At 46.5% G+C, this 27129-nt stretch overlaps 1 protein-coding gene across 1 annotated transcript in view; it reads left to right on the plus strand.

Annotated features, from left to right (window-relative positions):
- Window positions 1–27129, plus strand: part of ntm (neurotrimin) — a 173657-nt gene that overhangs the window by 84878 nt on the left and 61650 nt on the right. The window contains exon 2 of the mRNA XM_056284882.1: window positions 17971–18203. Coding sequence (XP_056140857.1) covers window positions 17971–18203 — 233 coding nt within the window. The remainder of the gene's footprint in view (window positions 1–17970; window positions 18204–27129) is intronic.

A 27129-nucleotide genomic window follows, 5' to 3' on the forward strand; every position in this document is an offset into this window, starting at 1 on the left:
ACTGAAAAGTGCGGTGTGCAAAAATATTCAGCCCCCTTTTCTCTGAGTGCAACATATTGCCTTCAGAAGTTGCGTGATGATTGCTGAATGATCAAATGTTGACCTAATGACTAAATAGAGTCAACCTGTGTGTAATCTAATCTCAGTACAAATACAGCTGTTCTGTGACGGCCTCTGAGGTTTGTTAGGAGAATATTGGGGAGCAAACAGCGTCATGAAGTCCAAGGAACACACCAGACAGGTCAGGGATAAAGTTGTGGAGAAGTTTAAAGCAGGGTTAGGCTATAAAAAGATTTCCCAAGCTTTGACCATCTCACGGAGCACTGTTCAATCCATCGTCCGGAAATGGAAAGAGTATGGCACAACTGCAAACCTACCAAGACACGGCCGTCCACCTAAACTTACAGGCCGAACAAGGAGAGCACTGATCAGAGATGCAGCCAAGAGGCCCGTGGTGACTCTGGACGAACTGCAGAGATCCACAGCTCAGGCGGGGGAATCTGTCCACAGGACAACTATTGGTCCTGCACTGCACAAATCTGGCCTTTATGGAAGAGTGGCAAGAAGAAAACCATTGTTAAAAGAAAACCATAAGAAGTCCCGTTTGCAGTTTGCCAGAAGCCATGTGGGGGACACAGCAAACATGTGGAAGACGGTGCTCTGGTCAGATGAGACCAAAATTCAACTTTTTGGCCTAAATGCAAAATGCTATGTGTGGGCGGAAAACTAACACTGCACATCACTCTGAACACACCACCATCCCCACTGTCAAACATGGTGGTGGCAGCATCATGCTGTGGGGTGCTTCTCTTCAGCAGGGACAGGGAAGATGGTCAGAGTTGATGGGAAGATGGATGGAGCCAAATACAGGGCAATCTTGGAAGAAAACCTGTTGGAGTCTGCAAAAGACTTGAGACTGGGGCCTCCGGAGGTTCACCTTCCAGCAGGACAACGACCCTAAACATAAAGCCAGGGCTACAATGGAATGGTTTAAAACAAAACATATTCATGTGTTAGAATGGCCCAGTCAAAGTCCAGACCTAAATCCAATTGAGAATCTGTGGCAAGATCTGAAAACTGCCGTTCACAAACGCTCTCCATCTAATCTGACTGAGCTTGAGCTGTTTTGAAAAGAAGAATGGGCAAAAATTTCAGTCTCTAGATGTGCAAAGCTGGCAGAGACATACCCCAAAAGACTTGCGGCTGTAATTGCAGCAAAAGGCGGTTCCACAAAGTATTGACTCCGGGGGGCTGAATACTTTTGCACACCGCACTTTTCAGTTTTTTATTTGTAAAATTTTTTTAAAATCATGTATAATTTTCTTTGTACTTGACAATTGTGTGCCACTTTGTGTTGGTCTTTCACATAAAATTCCAATAAAATATATTTATGTTTGTGGTCGAAACGTGACAAAATGTGGAAAAGTTCAAGGGGTATGAATACTTTTGCAAGCCACTGTAGATAGATAGATAGATAGATAGATATCTAAAGGCCTTTATAAAATTGGTTTTCCTTGTCTTGACATTGTCTGAGCAGTATGAATGTTGACAAATCATGAAGTCGATGCTGCCTCTCACGTCAGACATCCTAACCGGGATTTCACACCTACCTGTTCTGTCAAGGTAAATACCAGATGAGATATTAAAGCATTGCATATGTTAGTATGTCTGTCAGGAAACGACTGACACCAAAATTAAAATTTTAACAACTATAACACTATTGTTCAAACAATGGCCGCTGTCCAACACCTGTAAATACTGCAGCGCCTCGGTGGTAGTCATGGTGCGTCTGTAACCAGACATGTTGCAAACAATCACAAATCAAGTTTTGACTATTTCTCTGCACTGGAGGACACGAGTGTGTTTCTAGGACAGAGCAACAAACTTCACGAAGGAAATGACGCCACCAACACACGTCATAAATACTGACATGACGCACAAATTACGAGACGGTCGTTTTAGGTAGATCTTATCATAACTTAATTTTTGTGCAATTGATCTAAAACTAATTTTAATGCAAATATTTGACATTTTAGGAGCCCACCCCCCCATTTATTAAACTTTGAAAATCCAAAACCATCAAAATGATGGCCTTGGTCACATGTGGGCCTCCGCAAAATCAGCCAATCATTTTTGTCTTTGTAATGTGTGTTAACCCTCCTAGAGCTGGACAATATCATGATAAAGTATCAAACTTGTGACGTGAGTCTAGATATGGTCTAGAATCTGTAGTTATTGTAACTGTGCTGTAACTTACATGTTGTCATGCACTGGTCTGAAGACCTGCACTGCAGTAAAGTGAAGTTTCTGAACTTATTTGACAAGTTTATCATTCGACTGTTTTAGCTGAGTCAAGTTACCAGTGAATATCCCTTACTGCTTGCTCATCATATCCACATTACTAATGATCATTTCTCACAATGTTCTTTTGTAAATATCTCCTGAAAGTACCAATAAGCATCCCCAAAGTATCATCACGTTATCAATATCAAGGTCAGATTTGACTTTGTCCATATCGTGTAGACCTACACAACCAAAAGACACGAGGCGGAGCAGTTGAAGATGATAAGCTTTTAGTTGGGAGTGATGAAGAAGGACAGGATTAGGAATGAGTATATTAGAGGGACAGCTCAGGTTGGACGGTTTGGAAACAAAGCAAGAGAGACAAGATGGAGATGGTTTGGACATGTGTGGAGGAGAGATGCTGGGTATATTGGGAGAAGGATAATGAATATGGAGCTGCCAGGGAAGAGGAGAAGAGGAAGGCCAAAGAGGAGGTTTATGGATGTGGTGAGGAAGGACATGCAGGTGGCTGGTGTGACAGAGGAAGATGCAGAGGACAGGAAGAAATGGAAACGGATGATCTGCTGTGGAGACCCCTAACGGGAGCAGCCGAAAGTAGTAGTAGTAGTAGTAGCAGCAATATCGTGTAGACCTAAACCCACCCCTGGTCAAATTCTTCTGAGAGCCAGGGAACGCCTCTGTCTCCAGAATGATGAAGAGTAATAAGTGACTCGCAACATGACAAGTAAAGATGTTCATAACACATACGCAGTCGGCAGTCAGATCTTTGCATGGTCTTCCAAAGGACTAAGGAAGCCAGAAGAAGTGCTTGACATTCATTCATAGCAGACACCACACTGAAGTTAGGCAGCACATTACTGTGTGCTCAGCTCACTTCTCTCCCGATTGCTTTCTGAGCAAGACGTAGTTTAAAAGATACAATTAGCAGGGGCGTCCGGGTAGCAGTCTATTCCGTTGCCTACCAACAGGGGGATCACCGGTTCAAATCTCTGTGTTGCCTCCGGCTTGGTCGGGTGTTCCTGCAGACACAATTGGCTGTGTCTGCAGGTGGGAAGTCAGATGTGGGTATGTGTCCTGGTCGCTGCACTAGCGCCTCCTCTGGTCGGTCGGGGCGCTTGTTCAGGGGGGAGGGGGAACTGGGGGGAATAGCGTGACCCTCCCACGCGTCACATCCCCCAGGTGAAGCTCCTCACTGTTGGGTGAAAAGAAGCGGCTGGTGACTCGCATGTATCTGCAGAGGGGGTGGAGCAGTGACCGGGACGGCTCGGAAGAGTGGGGTAGTTAGCCAAGTACAACTGGGGGGGAGATACAATCAGCAAGGGAGGAAACACATCCATACTTCTTTCAAATATGATAAAATCGTTAAATATATTTAAAACAGTCAAAAATATAAGATGTCAAAACATTTCTGTGTGGCCTTCTGCACAACAAGCAATGGTAAAAAGCCGGAACTTCATCTCTTATTCATAATTCATATTCAAACAATGAAAGACGGCCTGACAGTCTGGCTTGTTGGTTGCGAGCGACAGTGTCGAGGGGACGAGCAGTCAGCGTCTCATCAGAGGTTATTAGTACAGAGATTTTCTTTACTTCCTCTGTGACTCTTTATGTGTAAATTAAGCATCAAGATAACGACTGTTGCTAGACCAGCTCATTAGCATACGACGGTGTCACGGCAACAACGAGGAAGCTAAAGGCACTCGGGTCCGACTCTGTTGAAGTTTAGTCAAATACCGCTGCTGGTCTGCAACAACGACTGATTGTGGATGCAGTTTATTAAATCAAACGGCAGTGACAACAGCTTGATGTGAACAAGTGGTCCTTATTGAACAGGGCTTGCCTTTGACCCAGCGAAGCTTCCGGTTATGGCAGTGAATAATATGTTGGGGAATGAAGTGCACTAAGCCCACGGTAAAGAGCTTGTTCAACAGCAGGAAAAGGCAGTGAATAAACCAGTCAGAAATAAAACTGATGTAAAACTCGATGAAAACCGGGGAAACGTAAGACTTTTAATTAACTTAAGCTACTTGTCGGGTGTGTCTTCCCGAAGATGACGGTCAAGACACATGAGACGACATGAGCCGCTAAGACCGTCACCTCACCTAAACTGGGCTGTTCTTATTAAAAGAAAGCAGACACTGTCACCGACATCGGCCTCCGTCTCGGAGGCTCGGCCATGCGGACGGAGGCTCTGATGCCCACAGGCTAAAGCAAACAGATCGAAAAGCTCATTCACTCCCTCAGCCGTCACTCGGCTAAACAGGCGATGGTCATAATCCCAGGACAATGTGAGCAATCACCTTAATGTACCTTTCACAGCATGACCTTCAAACACCGAGTCGGTGCACCGCCGCTGTGCTGCGGCGTGTACGACGGACGGGACTCGATCCTCTTAAAGGAAGCTGAAGGAAATGCAACTTGACCATTCTAAGGGTTTTATAGGGTACATTTGCTGAGACTAACGCGTCAGCGTGGAGCTTTGCCAACCATTTGCTTTGACATAGGCCTCAATATGTTAATTGCGCTCGAACTACTATGTGCTGTACATAACACTTCACAGTTTGCCAACATTTGTGTTTTTGCATAAAATGTAAAAGCACACACGCATAGGACAGACAGATGCATACCCAAAACTCCTCTTTAGGGATGGTGAGCTTCTTTTTCTTTTTTAATCTTCCCCACTTTTCCCCTTTTCTCTCCAATTGTATCCGGCCAATTACCCCACTCTTCCGAGCCGTCCCGGTCTCTGCTCCACCCCCTCTGCTGATCCGGGGAGGGCTGCAGACTACCACATGCCTCCTCCCATACATGTGGAGTCACCAGTCGCTTCTTTTCACCTGACAGTGAGGAGTTTCACCAGGGGGACGTAGCGCATGGGAGGATCACGCTATTCTCCCCAGTCCCCCCCCCCCCCGAACAGGCGCCCTGACTGACCAGGAGAGGCGCTAGTGCAGCAATCAAGACACATACCCACATCCGGCTTCCCACCCACAGACACGGCCAGTTGTGTCTGTAGGGATGCCCGACCAAGCCGGAGGTAACACGGGGATTCGAACCAGCGATCCCCATGTTGGTAGGCAACAGAATAGACTGCTGTGCTACCTGGATGCCTGTGGTGAGCATTTACACCCTTGGCTGGTGTTGGTGCAGCCCGTGTTTGTATAATGGCTAAAAGTTCAGGCTTTTCTTTTCGAGGAATTTTTCTATGAAATTTGTTATTTTACACTCGATATTCTCTAATTCATCCGTAACAGCTATGAACATATATCATTTTGGTTTTGTGTTATACTAGTGCTGGATGATGCAGTAGGGAATTTTATACACGTCACAATATCTGCTTACATATATGCAAAAATGCCATGTTTAAGAATCCAAATAAGGTTCATCACATTAAAATGGTAGGTAAAGTATAATTACCAAGCCAAAACTTGTTGTCAAATAATACTCCCTCAAATATTTCAGACCTCTTTTTCTTTGGAAATTTTAGATAGCAGATTTTCAATCAGTAATTTACAAGCCATAATTAACGCAGTGTGGTGACCTAGGGTGACCACACTTGAAGTGTCCCCCTCCTCACACGTAAAAAAGTGAAATTTACTGTGGGTATAAAGACCATAGATTTACATGAACGTATAGCTAAACTAAAGGCTCAACACACTACAGAAAAATATAACAACCAACCATAAAACCTGACACCATAGATAGAAGTGGGCCTACAAATGTCATACTGGCACTGATGCTCAAATCTGAATGCAAATCACGTCCCAATGTGATACGTCATGCTAAATATCATTATTTCCATCATAAATGGCCTGTACTATGAGGCCTACATGTCTAAAGCAATCATCACACCCATATACCAAATAAGGCAAGACCAATAACAACAGTTGCAAGCAACCATGTCAACAGCTGAATGGTGGTAGAGCACCAGGTGAGGTGATGTGAAGGTATAGGGAACCGCACATCGGAGCGATGTGTAGCAGGGCTGTAACGGTACACGTATTCGTACCAAAAATGTTCGGTATGGATCTTTCGGTTCATCACGCATGTGTACCAAACGAATGCAGCGTTGTTTTAACCACTGCACGTGCGGAACTTTGTGTGTGCAGAATTTAAATTAAAACTCCCAAGTTGCCCCCCTAGCAGTTTCCACAAAGGGTCGGATGTTGTATGTTCAGCCACCCCACTAAGCATGCACACACGCGCCACAGAAAGACTGCCGGTAGTTTAGCACAACACAGCCTCGTATGGTGAACGCAGATTAACCAGAGCTTGAAGCTCCAGTAAGGTTCAAGTACAGTTAAGTTTGTAAGTGCTGCAAGCTGAATGGATATTTATTTTATTTTTCCCACGGCGCCATGCAACAGCCGCCATGGGCTATACATCGCCAATTGTGGTCACTTGCTCATGGATGACCTGAGAGGTCGTGCTTGCAACTCGCATCAGGTATGCCATGGGTCTGGAGGGCTTCCTGCTTGTCTATTTATTGGAGAGAATATGGATGTTGCGCAGTCCTAATGTGAAGTAGTGATGTGCTCTGAAACTTGGAAGACATGGGATTCCCAGTGGAGTTGATGGGCAAATGTGTTGGCCAGGTCAAGATGACACGAAGATCTCTTCTGTCCTTGGCCACTTGGATCTGGTGCTAGATCACACTGGTATGCTCCAAGCAACCGGAGAACCCTGGAATTCCCACCTTCTTTTTTTTTTTTTTTACAATTTATTGACGTACTTGTTTCTTTCCAGGTAAGTGGACAACCTCCGTGCGACTATGCTGAAGAAGATTTTTCCCTCAATGTTTAGAAGGCAGATCCGATCAAAATTGATTGTCGGCTACATCCTTCTCATTCGGTATTACCACACCGCCAACCCTTCACCACACTTTGGGTATTACTTGCTTCTGCCATGCAATCCTCATTAGCCTCCAAAGAAAGTGTAGGACATCCCATGCATTCTTGTAGAGCTTATAAGGTACTCCATTAAGCCCAGAGGTGATACTGCTCTTGCACATCGGACTACTTCTTTCCATTTTGGCGGGCCAGTGTCCAGTGGAACTCAGGAGGCCAGATTGGCAGGATGTCAGGTTGAATGACTATCTGCTCATGCCTCTGTGCCATGGTGAACCCCCTCTGTGTCATGGTGAACCCTTCCCAGGTGTTCTTCCAGTTTCTGCTTTGAGGTTTTCAGAGTACTGCTTTTTTTCTTGGACTAGAAGCCTTTGATGAACTTGAAGAACCGTGTTTTTGTGTGGTCTTTCTTCTTGCACAGTTTCCTTAAGTCCTCTGCTCTTCACAAAGTTGCCAGCCGGCTCCTGATGTGTCTTTGGAGTAGGGTGAAGCCTTCTCTCTCTATATCAGAGGCTTTCCTCCGCTGCCTTTTCAGCCTCCTCCTTACTCTGATGAGACTCTTCAATCTCTCGGTCCTTCCTGGACTTGATCTGCATTGGTGGCGCCTTTCCACTGTTCTGTTTGCTCATTCCAAATCACTCTTCTCCATAGTGGTAGAATATGTTGCCCATCCTTTTGAGATTTTTCTCTGCAGTGCCCACTTGTTGCGCCAAGATTTTTGCCAGGTTGTCGTTGATTGTACCCCCCCCCCATTCTTTTCAACAGCTTTGGGCCATTTCACATGGCATCTGTGCCCTTTGACCTTTTTCTCCGTTGGAGGTCCCGGTGGTTGCGTGAGTCCATCTGCTGGTATTTCTGTGCTTGTCTCTAGCTTGGTCGGGCGTCCCTACAGACACAATTGGCTGTGTCTGTGGGTGGGAAGTTGGATGTGAGTCCTAGTCGCTGCACTAGCGCCTCCTCTGGTCGGTCGGGGCGCCCCCCAGATCGGCAGAGAGGGGGTGGAACAGCGACCGGGACAGCTCAAAAACAGCGGGGTAATTAGCCAGATACAATTGGGGAGAAAAGGGGGGGAAATTGACCAAAAAAAACCCAAATATCTGTGCTTATGTTAACCTCCTCAGCGATAGGGCTGCTGATGCTGTGCGAGTTTGTGTCCCGTCACTGTGCTTCCCTTGACTGAGTTGACTGGTTGCTTCGTAAGAAGTACTGGTCAATGCAAGGCCTGTCTCTGCTCTCTCAAGCACCATTTCCTCCCTTGGAGGATCTTCGAACCCATTCTGGATGTTACCTTCTCCCAACCACAGCTGCCCACCTAAAGCTTGTATCCTGCTGCTGCTGATATTGTGACTGTCTCACGTGCAGTGTTCTCCTTTTTCACAGTCATTTTTGTTCCTGGGTCTCTAACGGTGTTCTACTACTACCTCTACTACTTTCGGCTGCTCCCATTAGGGGGCGCCACAGCGGATCATCCGTTTCCATCTCTTCCTGTCCTCTGCATCTTCCTCTGTCACACCAGCCACCTGCATGTCCTCCCTCACCACATCCATAAACCTCCTCTTTGGCCTCCCTCTTCTCCTCTTCCCTGGCAGCTCCATCTTCAGCATCCTTCTCCCAATATACCCAGCATCTCTCCTCCACACATGCCCACACCATCTCCATCTTGTCTCTCTTGCTTTGTCTCCAAACCGTCCAACCTGAGCTGTCCTTCTAATATACTCGTTCCTAATCCTGTCCATCTTCAACTCTGCCACCTCCAGTCTTTTCATCAGTGCCATGGTCTCCAGACAATATAACATAGCTGGTCTCACAAACGAGATCAGGCAGGAGTCTCCAACATACTGAAACAGCATGGGGGATGGCCACAGTGGGTAGTTAGCTCATGACAGCCCCAATTGGGGTCTGTTCCCTCTAGTTGGCCGTCTCTCCATGCAGTCACGAGGACTTCCCCATGTCGTCAGCTGTCCTCTCACAGCAGTCACTGGACGAGTCCAGATGATCAGATTTAAAAAACACAGGCCGTAAAGTTAAACATTCCTTTGTGCGCTTAGGTTAGGTAGTGAGCGCTTACATTAGGTTTGCCTTGATGTAAGGAGTGGCTGACGATTGACAGGTAGTGGTTCTCAACTGGGCTCAGGGATTATACTGTAAAGATGCAACCCAATACCACCAATAACATAAACCAATATTTTTCTTTCAGTGACTCATAGTTCTCATGTATTTTTCATTTAAAAATGCTGGTACAGCCGTGAAAAATTCAGGGTGGAGTAACTACACTAGTGTAATAAAATGGTTGACGTTTCATTTTTAATATTTCTGTTTGGCATTATCATAGAACACAAAAATGCTGTTAAAAAGATGAGTTCTTTTTTTTTCTTTTTCCTCTTGCATGAAATAAATCCCTTACACTTCCATTAGTGCAGATAGCTCACGTTAAATTAAGAAATGTGTTTTGACTCTATTAACTGCACAGTGTATATGAATAATTTAGTAAGTTAGATGAAGAGCAAATCGGTATTACTAGGTAGTCTTTGACTAGCTTGTCTTGGAAGAAAAAAACTTTTTTTTAAATAATATATTACGCTGTAGCGATTTGAAGAGCACACATAGAGGCTCTTTTAAGAAATACCACAACTCCACATGGATTCTGGTCATTAGTTAGTGTTAATCCTCACAGAGCAGAAACAAACACGAAGAGATTATGGTTTACTCTTCCAAATGATAAAGCAGCATTAAACATTACTTAAGTCCACTGATCTCCAGTATAACTAAAGTCTACAGACACCACCGAGTTGTGGGGCAGGAAGTGTCATTTATTGTTAATGAAATACACACATTAGTGTCAGGAAGCACACGGGAGGAAGGTGAAAGTGTTTTGTTCACGGCTGAAATTTCACCTCCCAATCTCACCTCTTCACTTCCCCCCTTTTATGGTTTCAAGAGGGTTGATGACACTTTGTTGGATCATTAAAGTTTGTCTTCCATCTGTGCAGGGATGATAACTGCATGAAGGTATAGTATTGTTATCTCTTCGCCTTGTTTTTGTTACCTCCCACAGTAGATTTATCTTTTGAGACATATTACAATCCTTTTCTCAACAAGGACTCAGGCAAACCCATCTTTTGTTTGTTTTTAGGCGAGGAGGCGAGATAAAATACATTTAAGGGAAGCATTCCCGTTAAACGTTGTGCTTTTCATGGCTTGAAATAGCCTAACCCTTGTGTTCTGTTTGGGTCAAAATGACCCGTTTGAAATGACAACTACTAACCATGAACAGTGTTACTATTAGTTAATATTAGCAAGAAGTGAGACAAGGATAAGACATTGTGAGTTTTTAAATTAATATTACAATTGTATCGCTATACAATCCAAAGGAGGCTTGGGTCAACATGACGGGTGAACATTACAGGCGCTGCTGATGAGTGAACGCAACACGACCGAGGGTCAACTTGTAGTTCTGATGCCTCTCTCAGGGCGGTAGCATATTATTATTATTAGATCAGCCTGGCGTTAATCAAAGCAGTGCAACACAACACATCAGCCGTGCCTTGCCTGTGCCAACAGTATGTCACACTTTTGTTTCCCTTATCTGAGATTGTACATTAATATTTGTTTCCCTTATCTGAGATTGTACATTAATATTTGTTTCCCTTATCTGGGATTGTACATTAATAAACTCAACGAGCTTTATTACTCTTCACAGACATTTACACAAAACTACCAGCTGACAGCTCGTATGGTATGACTTTTGTTTCTTGAATTTTGTTTGAGGAATGGATAGGCTGGGGCGGCATGGCGGCGCAGTGGTTAGCGCAGTCGCCTCACAGCAAGAAGGTCCTGGGTTCGAGCCCCGGGGTAGTCCAACCTTGGGGGTCGTCCCGGGTCGTCCTCTATGTGGAGTTTGCATGTTCTCCCCGTGTCTGTGTGGGTTTCCTCCGGGGGCTCCGGTTTCCTCCCACAGTCCAAAGACACGTAGGTCAGGTGACTCGGCCATACTACATTGCCCCTAGGTGTGTGTGTGTGTGGGCCCTGTGATGGCCTGGTGGCCTGTCCAGGGTGTCTCCCCGCCTGCCACCCAACGACTGCTGGGATAGGCTCCTGAAAGAGCAGGATAAGCAGCTTGGATAATGGATGGATAATAGATTTTGGGCACCAACTTGTCAGATAATATAAGTAACCTAAAACTGTCATAGGGAGTTGAATCGGTTCATCTGGACACGACGTTTAGAGGGAGAAACATCTCATCACTCCTCCATAAGGGCCCAGACACACCAAACCGACTAGCGGCGACGAAGGCCGGCTGTTGCGTCGCCTCACGTCGCCTGCCGTCTGGGCCAAAAAGTAGCACTTGAACACACCGCAAAGACTACAGCCGACACCCAATAGCGTGTACGTTCTGCACTGATTTGCTAAGCTGAACAGCCAATCGGAGTGATCTGTCTCACCGACCGGCTCCGCCCGTTCAACACGGTGAATCAGCCGACAAGCTGCCGACGGGTCTGATTAGTGCCGACGGCGAAGGACACGCCGCAAAAACTAGGGTCACAGACACTCACTGACGGCCCGACATTGGCCGACCGTCGGCCTGTCGGTCACGTCCCTAAGTGACCTCTTCAGTGTCAACTGACTGCAGGTGTCCCCACCCTTATGAACAATACAGTGGCGTAACGACCCAAACCAGCGACCGGTTTCAAATGCAAACTGCCGTGACCCCACCCGCAGGGGATACCGCTCCAGCTGAGAGGGAAGAGGTCACCGAGATGAAACATTTCTCTGTCTAAACGCTGTGGTCTTCTTACCTGGATTACGGAGCATGCATGAAGACACTAAAACGCTTACTTGGCCTGTTAATCGTAAACTTGCTTAGCTATTTTCACCCAATGTACAAGTCCGGTGTTTCTGCCAGGCTACTACCCCTGTCAAATACTCCAGCATGCAATCTTGGGCGTCTCCGACAATAAATCTTGTTTGAATAGAACAACAAGAGGACATGCGTTGTAGTGCGATTAAAAAATGATCATGACCTTCGTTCGTTTAGAGGGATTTTTGAAAAGATCCATGACTGAGACTGGACCAGAATGAGCAGGTCTTTCTGGGAACCGCGCTCATGTGCTAATTGGGGGTAAACTTAATGACAGTGCAGCACTATTAGCATTATGATGTGTCACTCAAGCACTGCGATGGCAAATGCAATTCCACAATCTCAAGGCGGAGCTGTCTCACACAACATATTTCACTTAATTGTACCATTTATTTTATTTATTAGCTTAAAGGAGCTATTTCAGTGCAAAGCAAAAGGTCACTCAGACACAAAAGAAAGAGGAAAATCTGAGGTCGATTACTATTCATCAAAGTTATGCTCAAAAAATCATCTCTTCACACTCAGCTGAGAGACTCACAGATCTTTCCCAGCCTGACACGGTGCAGACAAGGTGTCAGGAAGCAGTTTTCTCACCAAGATAACGGTACGTTATGTTCCTGGACAGTCAAGTCAAATGCACTTACATGTAAAGCATTTTGAAATCGAACAGTGGAGTTGCTGTACAATGTCAAGTGCAGAAAAAGACAGGAAGTACTAAGTGGTGCACAGGTTTGCGGGTAAAGTTAAAAACAGGGTTGGCAGGCAACACATAGAACAGCAGGCATGCAGAGGCATGTACACCAACAAACATTCTGTCATATTACAAAATGGTTTACAGTAAGGGGCGTCCGGGTGGCGTACCGGTCTATTCCCTTGCCTACCAACACGGGGATCGCCAGTTTGAATCCCCATGTTACCTCCGGCTTGGTCGGACGTCCCGACAGAAACAATTGGGAAGCCGGATGTGGGTATGTGTCCTGGTCACTGCACTAGCGCCTCCTCTGGTCGGTCGGGGCGCCTGTTCGGGGGGGGGGGGGGGCTGGGGGGAATAGCGTGACCCTCCTACGTGCTACGTCCCCCTGGTGAAACTCCTCACTGTCAGGTGAAAAGAAGCGGCTGGTGACTCCAAATGTACGGGAGGAGGCATGTGGTAGTCTGCAGCCCTCCCCGGATCAGCAGGGGGGGGGGGGAGCAGAGACCGGGACGGCTTGGGAAGAGTGGGGTAATTGGTTGAATACAGTTGGGGAGAAAAGGAAGGGAAATTTAAAAGAAAAAGGTTTACAGTACCCATAGTGGATCTACTGGTTTTCGTGGTAGCGCAGCTTTTTAAAGGAGCTCTGCAGTAGTCATCATGCCTTGTAACCACAGCACAGCAGATATGATGGGAAACACGCTTATATTAAGATCGACATAATGGAGTTCAGCATACTCTGCACCTCCTTAGATAACATTTGTTGTCAATGAAGTACAGCATTTCAGTACACACGTCTCTATTCTGAGCTCGGCTGCAGTGTTCAGAGAATTGTCTTTTGACAACCTCGTACTTTTTTGTGCTCTTTCCTTGCATCTCCTTGAGAAGTTGCAGGCAAATAAACCTCGATTTGGGCTTTCTGTTTAGTTACCGAGAGACGTTCAGTGAAAAGTGTGTAGAATGAATTTCTTTTTCTAGGTGTAAGAGTGTCCAGAAGAGTCTTTGTAAGCAGTACATACGTTACTTCTGCATTAAGTGACGCCCTGTGTTATATGACAGAGCATTTCAATGGTAGCGTGGCTGTTGGCATGCCATCAAAAAACTTGGTAGGTGTGATTAATGCTGCGATCCGTAGTACTCAGAACTCAGATATTTCCAAGTCGGTGTTCCCGACTTCCGATTTAAATGCATTCCAACACTTTTGCTCAGGATAGCATGGATACCTGCTGCAGCACATTGTTGTATGTTTGGCAACCTGGTGAATTCTACAGCCGTCTGCACAGGAGCTGCATGAATATCTACACCACCATAAGTGTGGAAGTTATGCCAAGGTTCACTGAACAAATGGCATTTTGAATGGGCAGGAATATCTGCATGTTATCATAAGATAACAACTACAGACTAGTGGTCTACATTCAACTTAGACACGTTTCCAAATGGAAAACTATGCAAAGGGAAGTCTGTCTGCTGTCTAATGTGGGCACTGCCATGTTCCTGTGACAGCAGATCGGTTAATCTTGTCGAAATTCCTATTTAAATGGCCATTCCTTCAGACTTTTCCAAGTAGGAGGCCGGATTTTTCCGAGTTCCGACTTCAGTGAAATGTCAAGGTTACTCAAGGCTCAAATTACAGTCGCACCCCAGGTATTTTCAAGGTAAGTGTGATAATATAGAGGCTATGTAATCAGGACTTCTCATGCAGTACCAAAAATAGCTGTCCCTGTATTCTGACAAGCACCCGTATGAAGAGAAAACGTCTCTTAAAGTAATGGCTTGCTTAACAAGGAGCGGAGCGCTGACGCACCGGATGCCAGTCAGGAAAGAGGTTATGTTGGTTCTCCTCCAAGAAGGTTTTCTGGCATTCAAATAATTACAGTTGGGTGGGAATACACTTTCTATTCCACCATGAATATTTATACAAACACACACACACACACACACATCCCTGGAAAGCCCAATATTATGATGGATTTGGGTGTATATATTGCATAAGACATTTAAAGCAAAGAGAAGATATATGAATATTGTGTAAGTGTTAATTGTCTACTGTTGTGATGATTATTCACCTCACTTACATGAGCCATTACTCTGAAAGCTATTGTTGCTATGTATTGATTCCACATTCTCTCGCTCTCTCTCTCTCTCTCACACACACACACACACACACACACCCACGCGCACACACAGAGTGTTTTTTTGTCTTTTTCCCCATCATAGCACCACAAATACCCCAAGGATGCCATTGACCCTACTGCCACCACTGAAGTGGAAGTGACTGATGCCACGGCAAAAGCTGTTCCAGCACAAATGGAGCCAAGAGTCTTTCAAATCCAAAGCGCTTCACTTCACTTATATCACCACTGGTCTTAAGTGTTTTCTTTAATTTACCTGCAGAGTAACCTCTTCTCCACACCCCCACCCGCAGCGGCAGCAGCAGCAGCAAGCCAGACCGTTACCTAAAACCGGTCACTCGTCAGGGTTTCAGCAGCTGAAATCACAAAGAAAGCTGCGTTTTACTTTCCCCTGGTACTTTCACTTGTGCAGTACGAGTCGACAGCCACGCACAGATGAATCAAACAAAACTGCAGTCATCCTGCTGTCCTACAGACTCGCTGTTTTTAATTTCCTTTTTTTTTTAAAGCTTGACTAAGCGTATTTAGCAGAGAGCAGAAGCAAACACATATCGTGTCCAACATGCACGCAAGTGTTGGAAAAAGGTTGCAACCATTTGAGAGAGAAGCGTAATCAGGATGAGGAGGAGTACACACGATAGATTGGTGCCCTGAAAACCCAGCTAATATCTCCACATACCACCTGTCTTATACAAATTATGCTCACGCAGAACAAGCCCATAACTGAGGGGGGGGGGGGTAAATAAAACAAGCTAGTTAAAGGACCCAGGTCACATTCATGGTTTTGTCTCCCTTTTCAGTTTCTGCATTAATCTTAATGAGGTTTTACAGCCAACATGAAACGGAAGTGTAAAGAGGGAACGAGCATCCCTGAACCGAGGGGCAGTGACTGCAACTATTCCCCGACCCTCTGTGAATACTACACATGGCCACCGTAACGCCAGTTAATGGTCCCGGCAACTTGCATATGAAAACCAATCGCTGGTTTGGCTTGTTATGCAACTGTGCAGTTTATAAGGGTGGGGGCACCTGCAGTCAGTTTATAAGGGTGGGGACACCTGCAGTCAGTATATAAGGGTGGGGACACCTGCAGTCAGTTTATAAGGGTGGGGACACCTGCAGTCAGTTTATAAGGGTGGGGCCACTTGCAGTCAGTTTATAAGGGTGGGGACACCTGCAGTCAGTTTATAAGGGTGGGGACACCTGCAGTCAGTTTATAAGGGTGGGGACACCTGCAGTCAGTTTATAAGGGTAGGGACACCTGCAGTCAGTTTATAAGGGTGGGGGCACCTGCAGTCAGTTTATAAGGGTGGGGTCACCTGCAGTCAGTTTATAAGGGTGGGGCCACTTGCAGTCAGTTTATAAGGGTGGGGACACCTGCAGTCAGTTTATATGGGTGGGGCCACTTGCAGTCAGTTTATAAGGGTGGGGACACCTGCAGTCAGTTTATAAGGGTGGGGACACCTGCAGTCAGTATATAAGGGTGGGGCCACTTGCAGTCAGTTTATAAGGGTGGGGCCACTTGCAGTCAGTTTATAAGGGTGGGGCCACTTGCAGTCAGTTTATAAGGGTGGGGACACCTGCAGTCAGTTTATAAGGGTGGGGACACCTGCAGTCAGTTTATAAGGGTGGGGACACCTGCAGTCAGTTTATAAGGGTGGGGACACCTGCAGTCAGTTTATAAGGGTGGGGGCACCTGCAGTCAGTTTATAAGGGTGGGGTCACCTGCAGTCAGTTTATAAGGGTGGGGCCACTTGCAGTCAGTTTATAAGGGTGGGGACACCTGCAGTCAGTTTATATGGGTGGGGCCACTTGCAGTCAGTTTATAAGGGTGGGGACACCTGCAGTCAGTTTATAAGGGTGGGGACACCTGCAGTCAGTATATAAGGGTGGGGCCACTTGCAGTCAGTTTATAAGGGTGGGGCCACTTGCAGTCAGTTTATAAGGGTGGGGACACCTGCAGTCAGTATATAAGGGTGGGGGCACCTGCAGTCAGTTTATAAGGGTGGGGACACCTGCAGTCAGTATATAAGGGTGGGGGCACCTGCAGTCAGTTTATAAGGGTGGGGACACCTGCAGTCAGTTTATAAGGGTGGGGACACCTGCAGTCAGTTTATAAGGGTGGGGGCACCTGCAGCCAGTATATAAGGGTGGGGGCACCTGCAGTCAGTATACAAGGGTGGGGGCACCTGCAGTCAGCTGAGACTGACGAGGTGACTTAATGAGTGATGAAAGGTTTGTCCCGCTGTGTCCAGACGGACTGATGCATCTTTCTGGGATTTCCTAACTGGGATCACTGAGCATGCATGTGTGTGTGCTGTTGATGGGTGGGCTGCTGGGTCTTTTGTGTGTTCTTCTGTGTAACAACGGATCAGCCTGGGGGTGTCCGGGTAGCATAGTGCTCTATTCCGTTGCCTACCAACACAGGGATCACCAGTTCGATCCCCGTGTTACCTCCAGCTTGGTCGGGCGTCCCTACAGACACAATTGGCTGTGTCTGCGGGTGGGAAGCCAGATGTGGGTATGTGTCCTGGTCGCTGCACTAGCGCCTCCTCTGGTTGGTCGGGGCGCCTGTTCAGGGGGAGGAGGAACTGGGGGGAATAGCGGGATCCTCCCACGCGCTACGTCCCCCTGGTGAAACTCCTCACTGTCAGGTGAAAGGAAGCGGCTGGTGACTCCACATGTATATGGGAGGAGGCATGTGGCAGTCTGCAGCCCTCCCCGGACCAGCAGAGGGGGGGGGAGCAGAGACCGGGACATGCAATGGCTCAGGTAATTGGCCAAGTACAATTCGGGAGAAAGGGGGGGGGGGTCAGCCTGTGTGTACATGTTTACAGTGTTTGGCGTATATGTAAGGGAGACGGTCATATCAATGTTGTGTTTGTGTGCTCCTGGTATGTGTCCTAGTTGTACTAAAGTGACAGTAAAATAAGCACCACTCTTTGATAAACGCGGTGTCTCGATTGTTCATTTTGCATAACTGCATCTGTTTACCTGAAGTGGTCCTGATGCTGGCTGACAGAACAGGTTTACCAACTCGTCAGTTGTACAGACTGTCTGAGGGAGCAGAAGAGAAAGCAACTACTGCTCAGCTCTGGAAAAGCTTGTGATTTCAGCTGTCTTTTATTCTCTTTGCAGATGTGCACAGGGGGACATTGTCACACACACAGCCTGGCTAAACAGGTCGAGTATACTATATGCCGGAGAAGACAAATGGTCGGTGGATCCGAGAGTGAGTCTGGTGACGCTCAATCAGGACGAGTTTACCATTAAGATTGAAAATGTGGACATGACAGATGAAGGGCAGTATGTGTGCGCTGTCCAGACAAGCAGTCGACCGAGGACCACATCCGTTCACATCCTTGTCCAAGGTAATAAAGCTTTTGAAATGATAGGAAAGATGCCTCGCTTTAAAAATCTGGGCTGATTTTGTGTACTTCCCTGTGAGCAAAACTCCAGGTTGTTCCCATCTCCCAAATCCTCAAGTTTGGCAAAGGTTTAAAGAGCACTTGTCAGTAAAAAAAACCCAATGGCAGAGGCATTTGATTCATCCAGAATTTAATTATCACATATCAAGAATCATGTCTTCATATATAGAATCGTATAATATAATCAATATATTAATATATAATAACATTATAATAATGTCATATTATTATAATATATAAGAATCATGTATAAAATTCCCAACCTGGCTGTCTCCATCTGGCCTCCTCATCACCCCCCATGTAACTGGCTCAGTGATTCCTCCCTCTCCACCTCAAGCTGATGTGTGCTGAGCATTCTGGCACAAAATGGCCACCGTGCATCATCCAGGTGGTGCTGCACATGGGTGGTGGTTGGGGTGAGTTACCCGCTTCAATGTGAAGTGCTCTGAGTGTCTGCAAGAGTGCTGTATAAATGCAATGATGATTATCTTCTGATGAACTTGCCAGGTTTTTTGCCTCTAGCTAATCAGCAGGATTATAATTAGCTGATGGAGTATTCCAGATGTGTTTTTCCTTGAATCACTTAAGTCTAAATAAATGTGATGGATAGTTGACAATAGGAGGCAGGCCCAATAGTGTTCTGTCTGTCCCTGTGACGTTTATTTCCACAGTTTGACTCCATCATGTCAGGATGTGATGCGGGACGTACTGTATTACCAGGCGTAAAGTCTTTGCCGACAGTTAAAGTAGCATCACACACTTTTTTCTTAACAAGCTAAGTGTACAACAGCAGTGGGACACAAGCTCTGCTTCTGATGTCAAGTAAATATCAAATTATTGGGTTATTAAAACCTTAGACTGTAGTGACCAAGAACAAGCAGACTCGCTTGTGTTTCCTCACATGAAAACCCACTGATGAGTCGTTAGCCACATCTACATCTGCTTTGATCCAGTGGAACTGCATATTCACAAATACTGGTGCTGAACTAAATAATGAAACTGCTCCCCTTTGTGCCAGCTGTGCTACACAACTGATGCAAAACAGACTATGTAAAATATGGAACATTTTTGGAAGACTTGGAATACATACATTGAACATAATTAATTTTCAGGATGGCAGTGTCGGGCAGTCGGTGTTGGCTGTACAGAGCCGACAGTGGTCATGACCAAGTCATTATCTGACATGTTTAATGCCACGATAGCACACGGTAAGATTCTTGGTCAAAGTGATGTGCGGAGGCAATCATGTGCCCCATTTATCTGCTGGTGTCCTGCTGTGTGTGGAATAGAATGTGTACTGCATACCCTAATATAGTACACACATGTACACACATTACATGCGCACACCTCAATATGTTATCAGGAATACTTTGTCATTTCATTTCATGTACGCAAGTACATGTACCCAACACAAATACATGAAATGAAACAAAACATTGTTTCCCCCAGCCCACAGCAGTGCAACACAAAGACAAAAACACATAACCAAGAACTACAAGAACTCACATATACAAGCTAACACACATATCCAAACTAAACAAAAGAAAATGACTGTCCAAGAGAACAAACACCAGCCAGGATGACTGTCAGAACTGCTGGCCTGCTTGGGCTAGCAGTTAGCTTAGCCTGCCCCACTTCCTCGTCCTGTCAGACCGCCCTCGGTGTTTCCTCTTGAGGCGCAGCTTCGGGCAGGGCCGTGGTCCTTGGGCCCGCCGGGCACAGCAGACCAGGCTCCCTCAGCCGATCCAGCGCCAGCTCTCCCAGCCAGACACCTTCGACACACCTCCCCGCACTCCACACGACGACACTATAAACAGAGTCAAGGCTAGGCGGGGCCGCCGCCAGTCCGCCCTCGGTGTTATCGGAACTGCCAGTGTACATGGGCTAGCAGTTAGCTTAGCCTGCCCCGCGTCCACGTCCTGTCAGACCGCCCTCGGTGTTTCCTCTTCGGGCGCAGCTGCAGGCAGGGCCGTGGTCCCTGGGCCCACAGGACGCTGGAGACCAAGCTCTCCCAGCCATCAGATGAAGACACAAACTTAGACGCAGACGTGGACGGTACTGGGCAAGGCCGCCGCAAACGTGAGCTCGCGCCGCCATTATGTTTAACACGTTGAGGTGTTTGAGTACTAACAGACTGATATGCAAAAACTCCTTGGGTCAGATAAACTGTATCGGAGTGACTTTTAAACCTAATATATAGGTTGTCGGGATAACACTCCCGTAGCAGCCATGATACTACACAGTTCTGCACATGTATCTGAAACACTGAAACAACCTGTGGATGTGAAAACTTACTTCCTGGTTTGCCAACAGGCTTCCTTTGCACCGGTGCCGGGGTGGATGCATTGTTCTTCCGCTCTAAACATCCGTAGCCGGATGTAAACATGCAAGCCTAGATCTGCGGTATCTTCAACAACATTAAACATTAGAAATGGACATTAGAAAATCAAAAAATGGTCCAGGGACACATTGTGCGGTGCGTAGCTGTACTGATACAGGGAAACGCCTGAATGAGTGGTTGGATAGAGTGTGTGTTGCCCATCGACCTGCCACAAAACTGCAATGTCCCTGCATGCATGCCCCTGTTTTCCTTCCACAGGAAACCAACAGCAGATGTCAAATCACGGATGGTGTTGAAGGCTTTGAATCTGAAGAAACCACCGAAAACCGTCTTTGTTTGTTCCCATCACTTCATGGCCAAAAAGCCAAGCAAAGAAAACCCTTTCCCTGAACCGTGGTAACGAGGTAGCTACTCATTACACCGGAAGAGAAAAGCACAGGGTGGCCCGAATGCGGAAATGGACCGGAAGTGCCGTGTAAACTTGTTTATACAGGTGTATTCACTTTTTCTTACATAATGAATGCAACCTCGACAAAGCAAGGTGTTACATTCATATACTGTTGGCTGGGGATGTCACCTGCAGACACTTTTCTGCACAGACTCAGGGGCGCTTGAGGGACTGAAGACTGCTCAGTATCATGGCTGCTAATAGAGTGTTACCCCACAACATATATATATATATATAGAGAGAGAGAGATTATGTTGAAAATGGTGATCGTTTCCCTGTCAGGGGCAAATAGCTGCTCATAATTCACCTGGCCCGAGATTCCCTGCGTGATAGAGAAGGGGGCTTCTCTCTCGTAACATTAGAGCCAAGACCGCCGTTCAGCTCTTTATTGGACAGGGTGACCGAGGAGCGCTTTAATGAGAGGGGCTTCCATGTGGAAATCTTGAAATCGCTGCCTGAGGAGATGAAATGCTATTCAGAGTTCAACACACAAGTTGGGAGTCGTCTCTGCATGCCTGATTACCGACACAATTTAAAAGAACCACACAGACAACACTTCTGGCCATGTCAGTTCCACTAACACTCGAGAAATGTTATCTGTTCTGTGTAAATCGCTCATGAAGGGATTTGTAATAGCAGACCGCTGTGAATCACAAATTAATCCAAGAATATAACTGACACTTTGTTATGTTGGTGTTTCACCCATTAACTTAACGTAATTATTATTTTTTTTACCTTGAGAGGTATGTTTTGCTGTAAAACTGCGGTATTCCAGCTTGCTCACCATCCATAAAGCACAAAACAGTACAGATAGACTCACGTCTCGGGGTGTAAGAACCAGGGGGAGGCTGATGTGTGATGGATGTAACAGCTGATAAGGGATGTACACCCTCAGGAACAAGGTGTCATGGAAAATCCAGCCAGAGCGCCATTCCTAAACGGTCCCAGTCTCAAACTAAACACAGTCTCAGTAACGGGGGCAAAGACACTGCTCTCCTATCACATCCCGCTCAGATGTGCACCGCATGCTCGTGCTTCTCCTCTTCTCTCACAGGACTCGCAGGTCTTGTCCTCCGTGCCCCCCGCCACCTGCTAAAGAACCACAGACAGCATTTTATGGATTTTAGTTTGACACAGCTGCAGTTTCTTTATTCCTTTCAGGCTACCGAACAATGACTGTTTACATGCAGTCACCCATCGATCAAGGTGGGTGATAGAAGTCAGCTGATAGTTAAGGTGTCTACATTTTTAATTAATGCAAAATGTTTAACGATTCGAGTCTAGGACACTTGTCAGAGACTCAAATTATGGAACGGAATTTTTTTAAACTTATATTTATTGGGTTTTGCATTTTACAAATCACAGAATCACCATATGAAATAAATCCAGTATTATCCCCATCCCTCCCCTGCTCCCTAACATGTCCCCCCCCCGCCCCAACATCCTCCGAAATGACATCAAGTACAAATAGATACACGACCTCATTCACATAAACACAGACAAGGCAGAAAAGAAAGAAAACAAATTAAGAATAAAAACTACACTCATTTTTATCTTTTTAAACTGATTCTTAATTAGGCTGCTACAGTTCTGCTCCAACCAGGAAATGACGAGGCTGTGAGCCGTCCCAGTCTGGTATCTGGGTTAGGTTACCGTAGTGGGTAAGAAAAGGCCTCCAGACTCTTTCACATTTATTTGCATGCCCCTTCGGTGTAAATGTGGTTTTTTGAAGCTTCAGGTAAAACCTCATCTCTTCAAGCCATCTCGTGTGGGATGGTGGCAGGCGGCGCTCTCTTCCAGCTGAGCGGGACGAGACGTCGCGCTGACAGAGTAGTAAAGCAACCACGCTGCACGTGTCAGTCCAGCACACTGCATCCTCTGGCCTCAGTCCAAACAGGGCCATGATGGGCTGAGGTACAGTTGTCATATTATACACATCAGTAAGGGATTCAAAGACCTTTTCCCAAAAAGTCTGAAGGCTTGAGTATGACCGAAACATGTGCAACCAGTCTGCAGTGGTGGTCTTACATCCCACCTGTCATCCATGTATGGAATGGGATGTATGTTGCGTTCGACCCCGCTTCCAACATTGTGCTAAAGACTTTCGGGAAATTTACACCCGTAAATTACACCATATCTGTTTTTACACCCGTTCAAAAACTTAGGATGTAAATCTTAATTTCACTGAGCATGTCAGAGAACTTTTTACAACCGAACAAAGACAAGACAGAAATACTTATTTTTGGAGCAAAGACTAAGAAACAGTGAATCGCAGCTCATCTCAGCTCTCTGTCTCTGGAGTACAAAAGCAAAGCTAGAAATCTTGGTGTAATCACAGACAGTGATCTGAATGTTAAGAGCCACATCAATCATCTCACAAGATCAGCCTTCTACCATCGTAACAACATTTCAAAACTATGGGGCTTTCTATCAAAATCAGACTGTGAGAAATTAATCCATGCTTTTATAACAAGTAGACTAGACTACTGTAATGGACTATTCACCGGCCTCCCAAAATCAGATGCCAACTACAGTTAATTCAAAATGCGGCAGCACGTGTTCTCGCCAGAACTAAAAAGTATGAGCACATTACACCTGTTCTGTTCTTACATCTCTGCATTGGCTCCCCGTCGAAACTAGAATCGATTTTAAACTTGTGTTACTTGTATACAAAGCGCTGCATGGCCTTGCAACACGCTATATGAAAGACATGCTGATTACTTACAAACCAGCAAGACTGCTCAGTTCCATGGCAGTGGTCTTTTAACCATCCCTCGTGCAGGTCTACAGCATGGAAAGCTGCTTTTCTATTTACGCCCCAAGTAGATGGAACGCCCTGCCTGAGGACCTGAGAGAAGCCCCCACACTGGACACCCTGCCTGAGGACCTGAGAGAAGCCCCCACACTGGACACCCTGCCTGAGGACCTGAGAGAAGCCCCCACACTGGACACCCTGCCTGAGGACCTGAGAGAAGCCCCCACACTAGACACCCTGCCTGAGGACTCTAGAGAAGCCCCCACACTGGACACCCTGCCTGAGGACCTGAGAGAAGCCCCACACTGGACACCCTGCCTGAGGACCTGAGAGAAGCCCCACACTGGACACCCTGCCAAGGACCTGAGAGAAGCCCCACACTGGACACCCTGCCTGAGGACCTGAGAGAGGCCCCCACACTGGACACCCTGCCTGAGGACCTGAGAGAAGCCCCACACTGGACACCCTGCCCGAGGACCTGAGAGAGGCCCCCACACTGGACACATTTAAAAACCTTACTTTTTAAAACAGCCTATGGCTAAGTTCTAAGTGTGTGTGTGTTTTGTATATCTTGCTATTTGTATATATATATTCTGCTCCAGTTGTTGTTGCTTTTAATTAATCTAATTAATTAATCAGTGTTTATGGCACTTTTATTTATTTTACCAACTCAGTTTTAAACTTGTCTGTACTTTTATAAAATCTGTACTGTGTGTGTGGGGGGGTTATTGTTTTATTGTGTGAAGCACTGTTACATTTGTTTGTTTGAAAAGTGCTATCCAAATAAAGTCTGGTTGGTTGATTGATTAATTGATTGATTGACGTTTTTTCAGTCTCGCTTCAGAAATGTGGCCGTTTACTGCCACTCAAACAAGAGGAACAATGCACACTTGTATTGTCTGGGTGCCAGCTAACTGGATCAGTATCCACTGTTTGCATGGATTTGTGAGGGTGCAGCTTCCTTTAGGTGATCTTTGTTCCCTACCGCTCCCCATGTTGTCCTCTGTCTGTCCTGTCCACGTCACATGCCAGCAGCAGGAATCTCTGACCTCTTTGGGGCATGTGCACGACAGAATGTCCGAGAGAATTCAGATTAAGGTCTATATAAAGCAAACTGAATGATTGATAAAAATCTAGCTTTGTTAATCACATTGCATGCGTCAGTTGAAACCTTAATTTGATTAAGACAGTTCGGTTAAGGTGGTACCCTGACAGTTTCTCCTGTTTCAGTAGGAACGTGTTTGCCGCTGCACCAGTGTTCATCCTACCCAGTCCAAAATGTCAACAACAGTATATGGAGTGTCTCCGGCCATGATAAAGATGCCAGTACGCATCGTATCACCTGACTCCATGGCCCAGGTGGATAAACGAACTACGATTACCTGATGGAGAACCCCCCAGATTTCAGCCCGATGTGAGCCGTGTGACAGCTCACTCCGGAGAGATGGCCCTGGATTATAAAAAAGTGTTGATTAGTCTCGATGATGTGCAAGCCACAAGGTGTCCTCCCGAGACTGTTGAAGAGGGGAATCCTTTTCAGGGAAGATAGGTGGCTTTTGTTGAGGATCTCGTCAGAGAACTAAACAACCCCCCCCCCTTTTTTTTTTCTCTCCAAAGGACGCCTTCCCTGTCCCTCTTTATCATTCCTCGCTGAGACAGCATCTTTGCTGAGGACAGCAAAGAACCCACACCGCTCTACTTGTTGTGAGCCATCTACCATAAAACAAATGTACCGCTGGTGAAAGTCAGGCCAATCCGTCACCAGTACCTGTGAATACATATGCCGGGAGCTACAACTAACAATGTATAATGTCTGACTTCCCCCCACGCACACATCATATACTCACCTATGACATCCTCTCTCCTTTGCCTTGATTTAAATCAGGCCGTGGTGGAGCCAAGTCATCTACGGCCTCGTCTCTGTCCGTGGCTGTTCTCTGGCCAGCTGCACTCCTGTGTTGGTCTTGCTGGGCCTCGCCCTTCTCTCCCAATTCTGGAATGCCTACACAGCACAGACACACCAAATAATAGGCCTTAGGGTTTGCGAGACAGGGGAGGTGTGAGCCATTGGGTGGAGGCGAGGCTGATGGTTGAGATCTTGCCTGCAACAGTCCTACCCCTGACTGCATCTCAGCAATGTCCTGAAATTTTAGTCTCACTCACACTAGCTTAATACACACACACACATTCACACAAACCAAACACCCACTATCGGGTCAGGGTCCGCTGGACAGGTGGAGTGTGAGTGGTTTGGATCTGATGAACCTGGATGAGGAGCTTGGGTCTATGCTCAGTGCATGTGGCCAGATGGGGCATCTAGCTGGCAACGGTGCGGTGGGCCTCACCCCTGCGCCGGGCGTGGATAGGTATAGGGCCCTTCTGCCTGCTGTCAGGTGGGCGTTCCTGGTGGTGCGTCAGTCTGTTGTTCGTGGGGCCCGGCTCCAGGCCAGCGGTCCGTGCTATTCGTCCACTGCTTAGATCCCATGCCTGCAGGTACGCCTCGTGCCTGGGGATTGGTGGTTTGGGTAAGCCTCAGGGGTGCTGGCCTGGCTTGTGCTTTTGAGGACCGGTTTGTGCTCCATGGGGGTGTGCAAGGATTTTGCTCGGTGGGCTCCTGGCCCTCCTGTGGGCTCAGCGTTCCTCTGGGGTTGCGGTGCTTTGGGCTCCGGCTGTTCCCTTGGTCGTGGGGTGTCTGCATGACTGCGGTGCCTGTGGCTGGCTGCAGAGCCTGTCTCCTACTCAGAGGCACTATGATAAATTGCGATCTCAGACAACAGAATTTATTGGGATTAATCCCGTGCACACATAGCTGGACACTTCACATGCACATACACACCGCTAGCATCTGCCTGACACACTGCTTGGAACACTCTGGATTACATCCTTCTTCTGAGTACTTTCTTCCTTTTTGCTTCTTTTTTCCTGTCTTCTCCTTTATAACTAACTATAACTGTGGTCCTGAACTGATAGATTTAATTGTGTTTTGTCGAAACATATGTTGTCATCATTTTTCATTTCTAAGTGTCCTTGTTTCACCTGTGGTGATTGTCCCCCTCTTGAAGAAGAGATGCTGATTGGTTGTTCAGCTGATCAAACATGCGGGAGAGGGGGACCGGTGGCGGCTATAACTGTATAACAAAAAGCCTGTGCTCTCGTCATCCCACAGATCATCTGAAGGACAGTTATTATAAGCGGTTCTTGATAATTATAAAGATTGCCTTTGCAGGTGGAGAACCTGAACTCCACTTGCAGATTAACTCTGTCTGGGACACATCAGCATACATTTTCCCTGTGTCTTATGTCAAGCTTGCTGACAGCACAGGTT

The sequence above is a fragment of the Lampris incognitus genome, chromosome 8 (genome assembly GCF_029633865.1).
Source record: "Lampris incognitus isolate fLamInc1 chromosome 8, fLamInc1.hap2, whole genome shotgun sequence".
Taxonomy (NCBI): domain Eukaryota; kingdom Metazoa; phylum Chordata; class Actinopteri; order Lampriformes; family Lampridae; genus Lampris; species Lampris incognitus.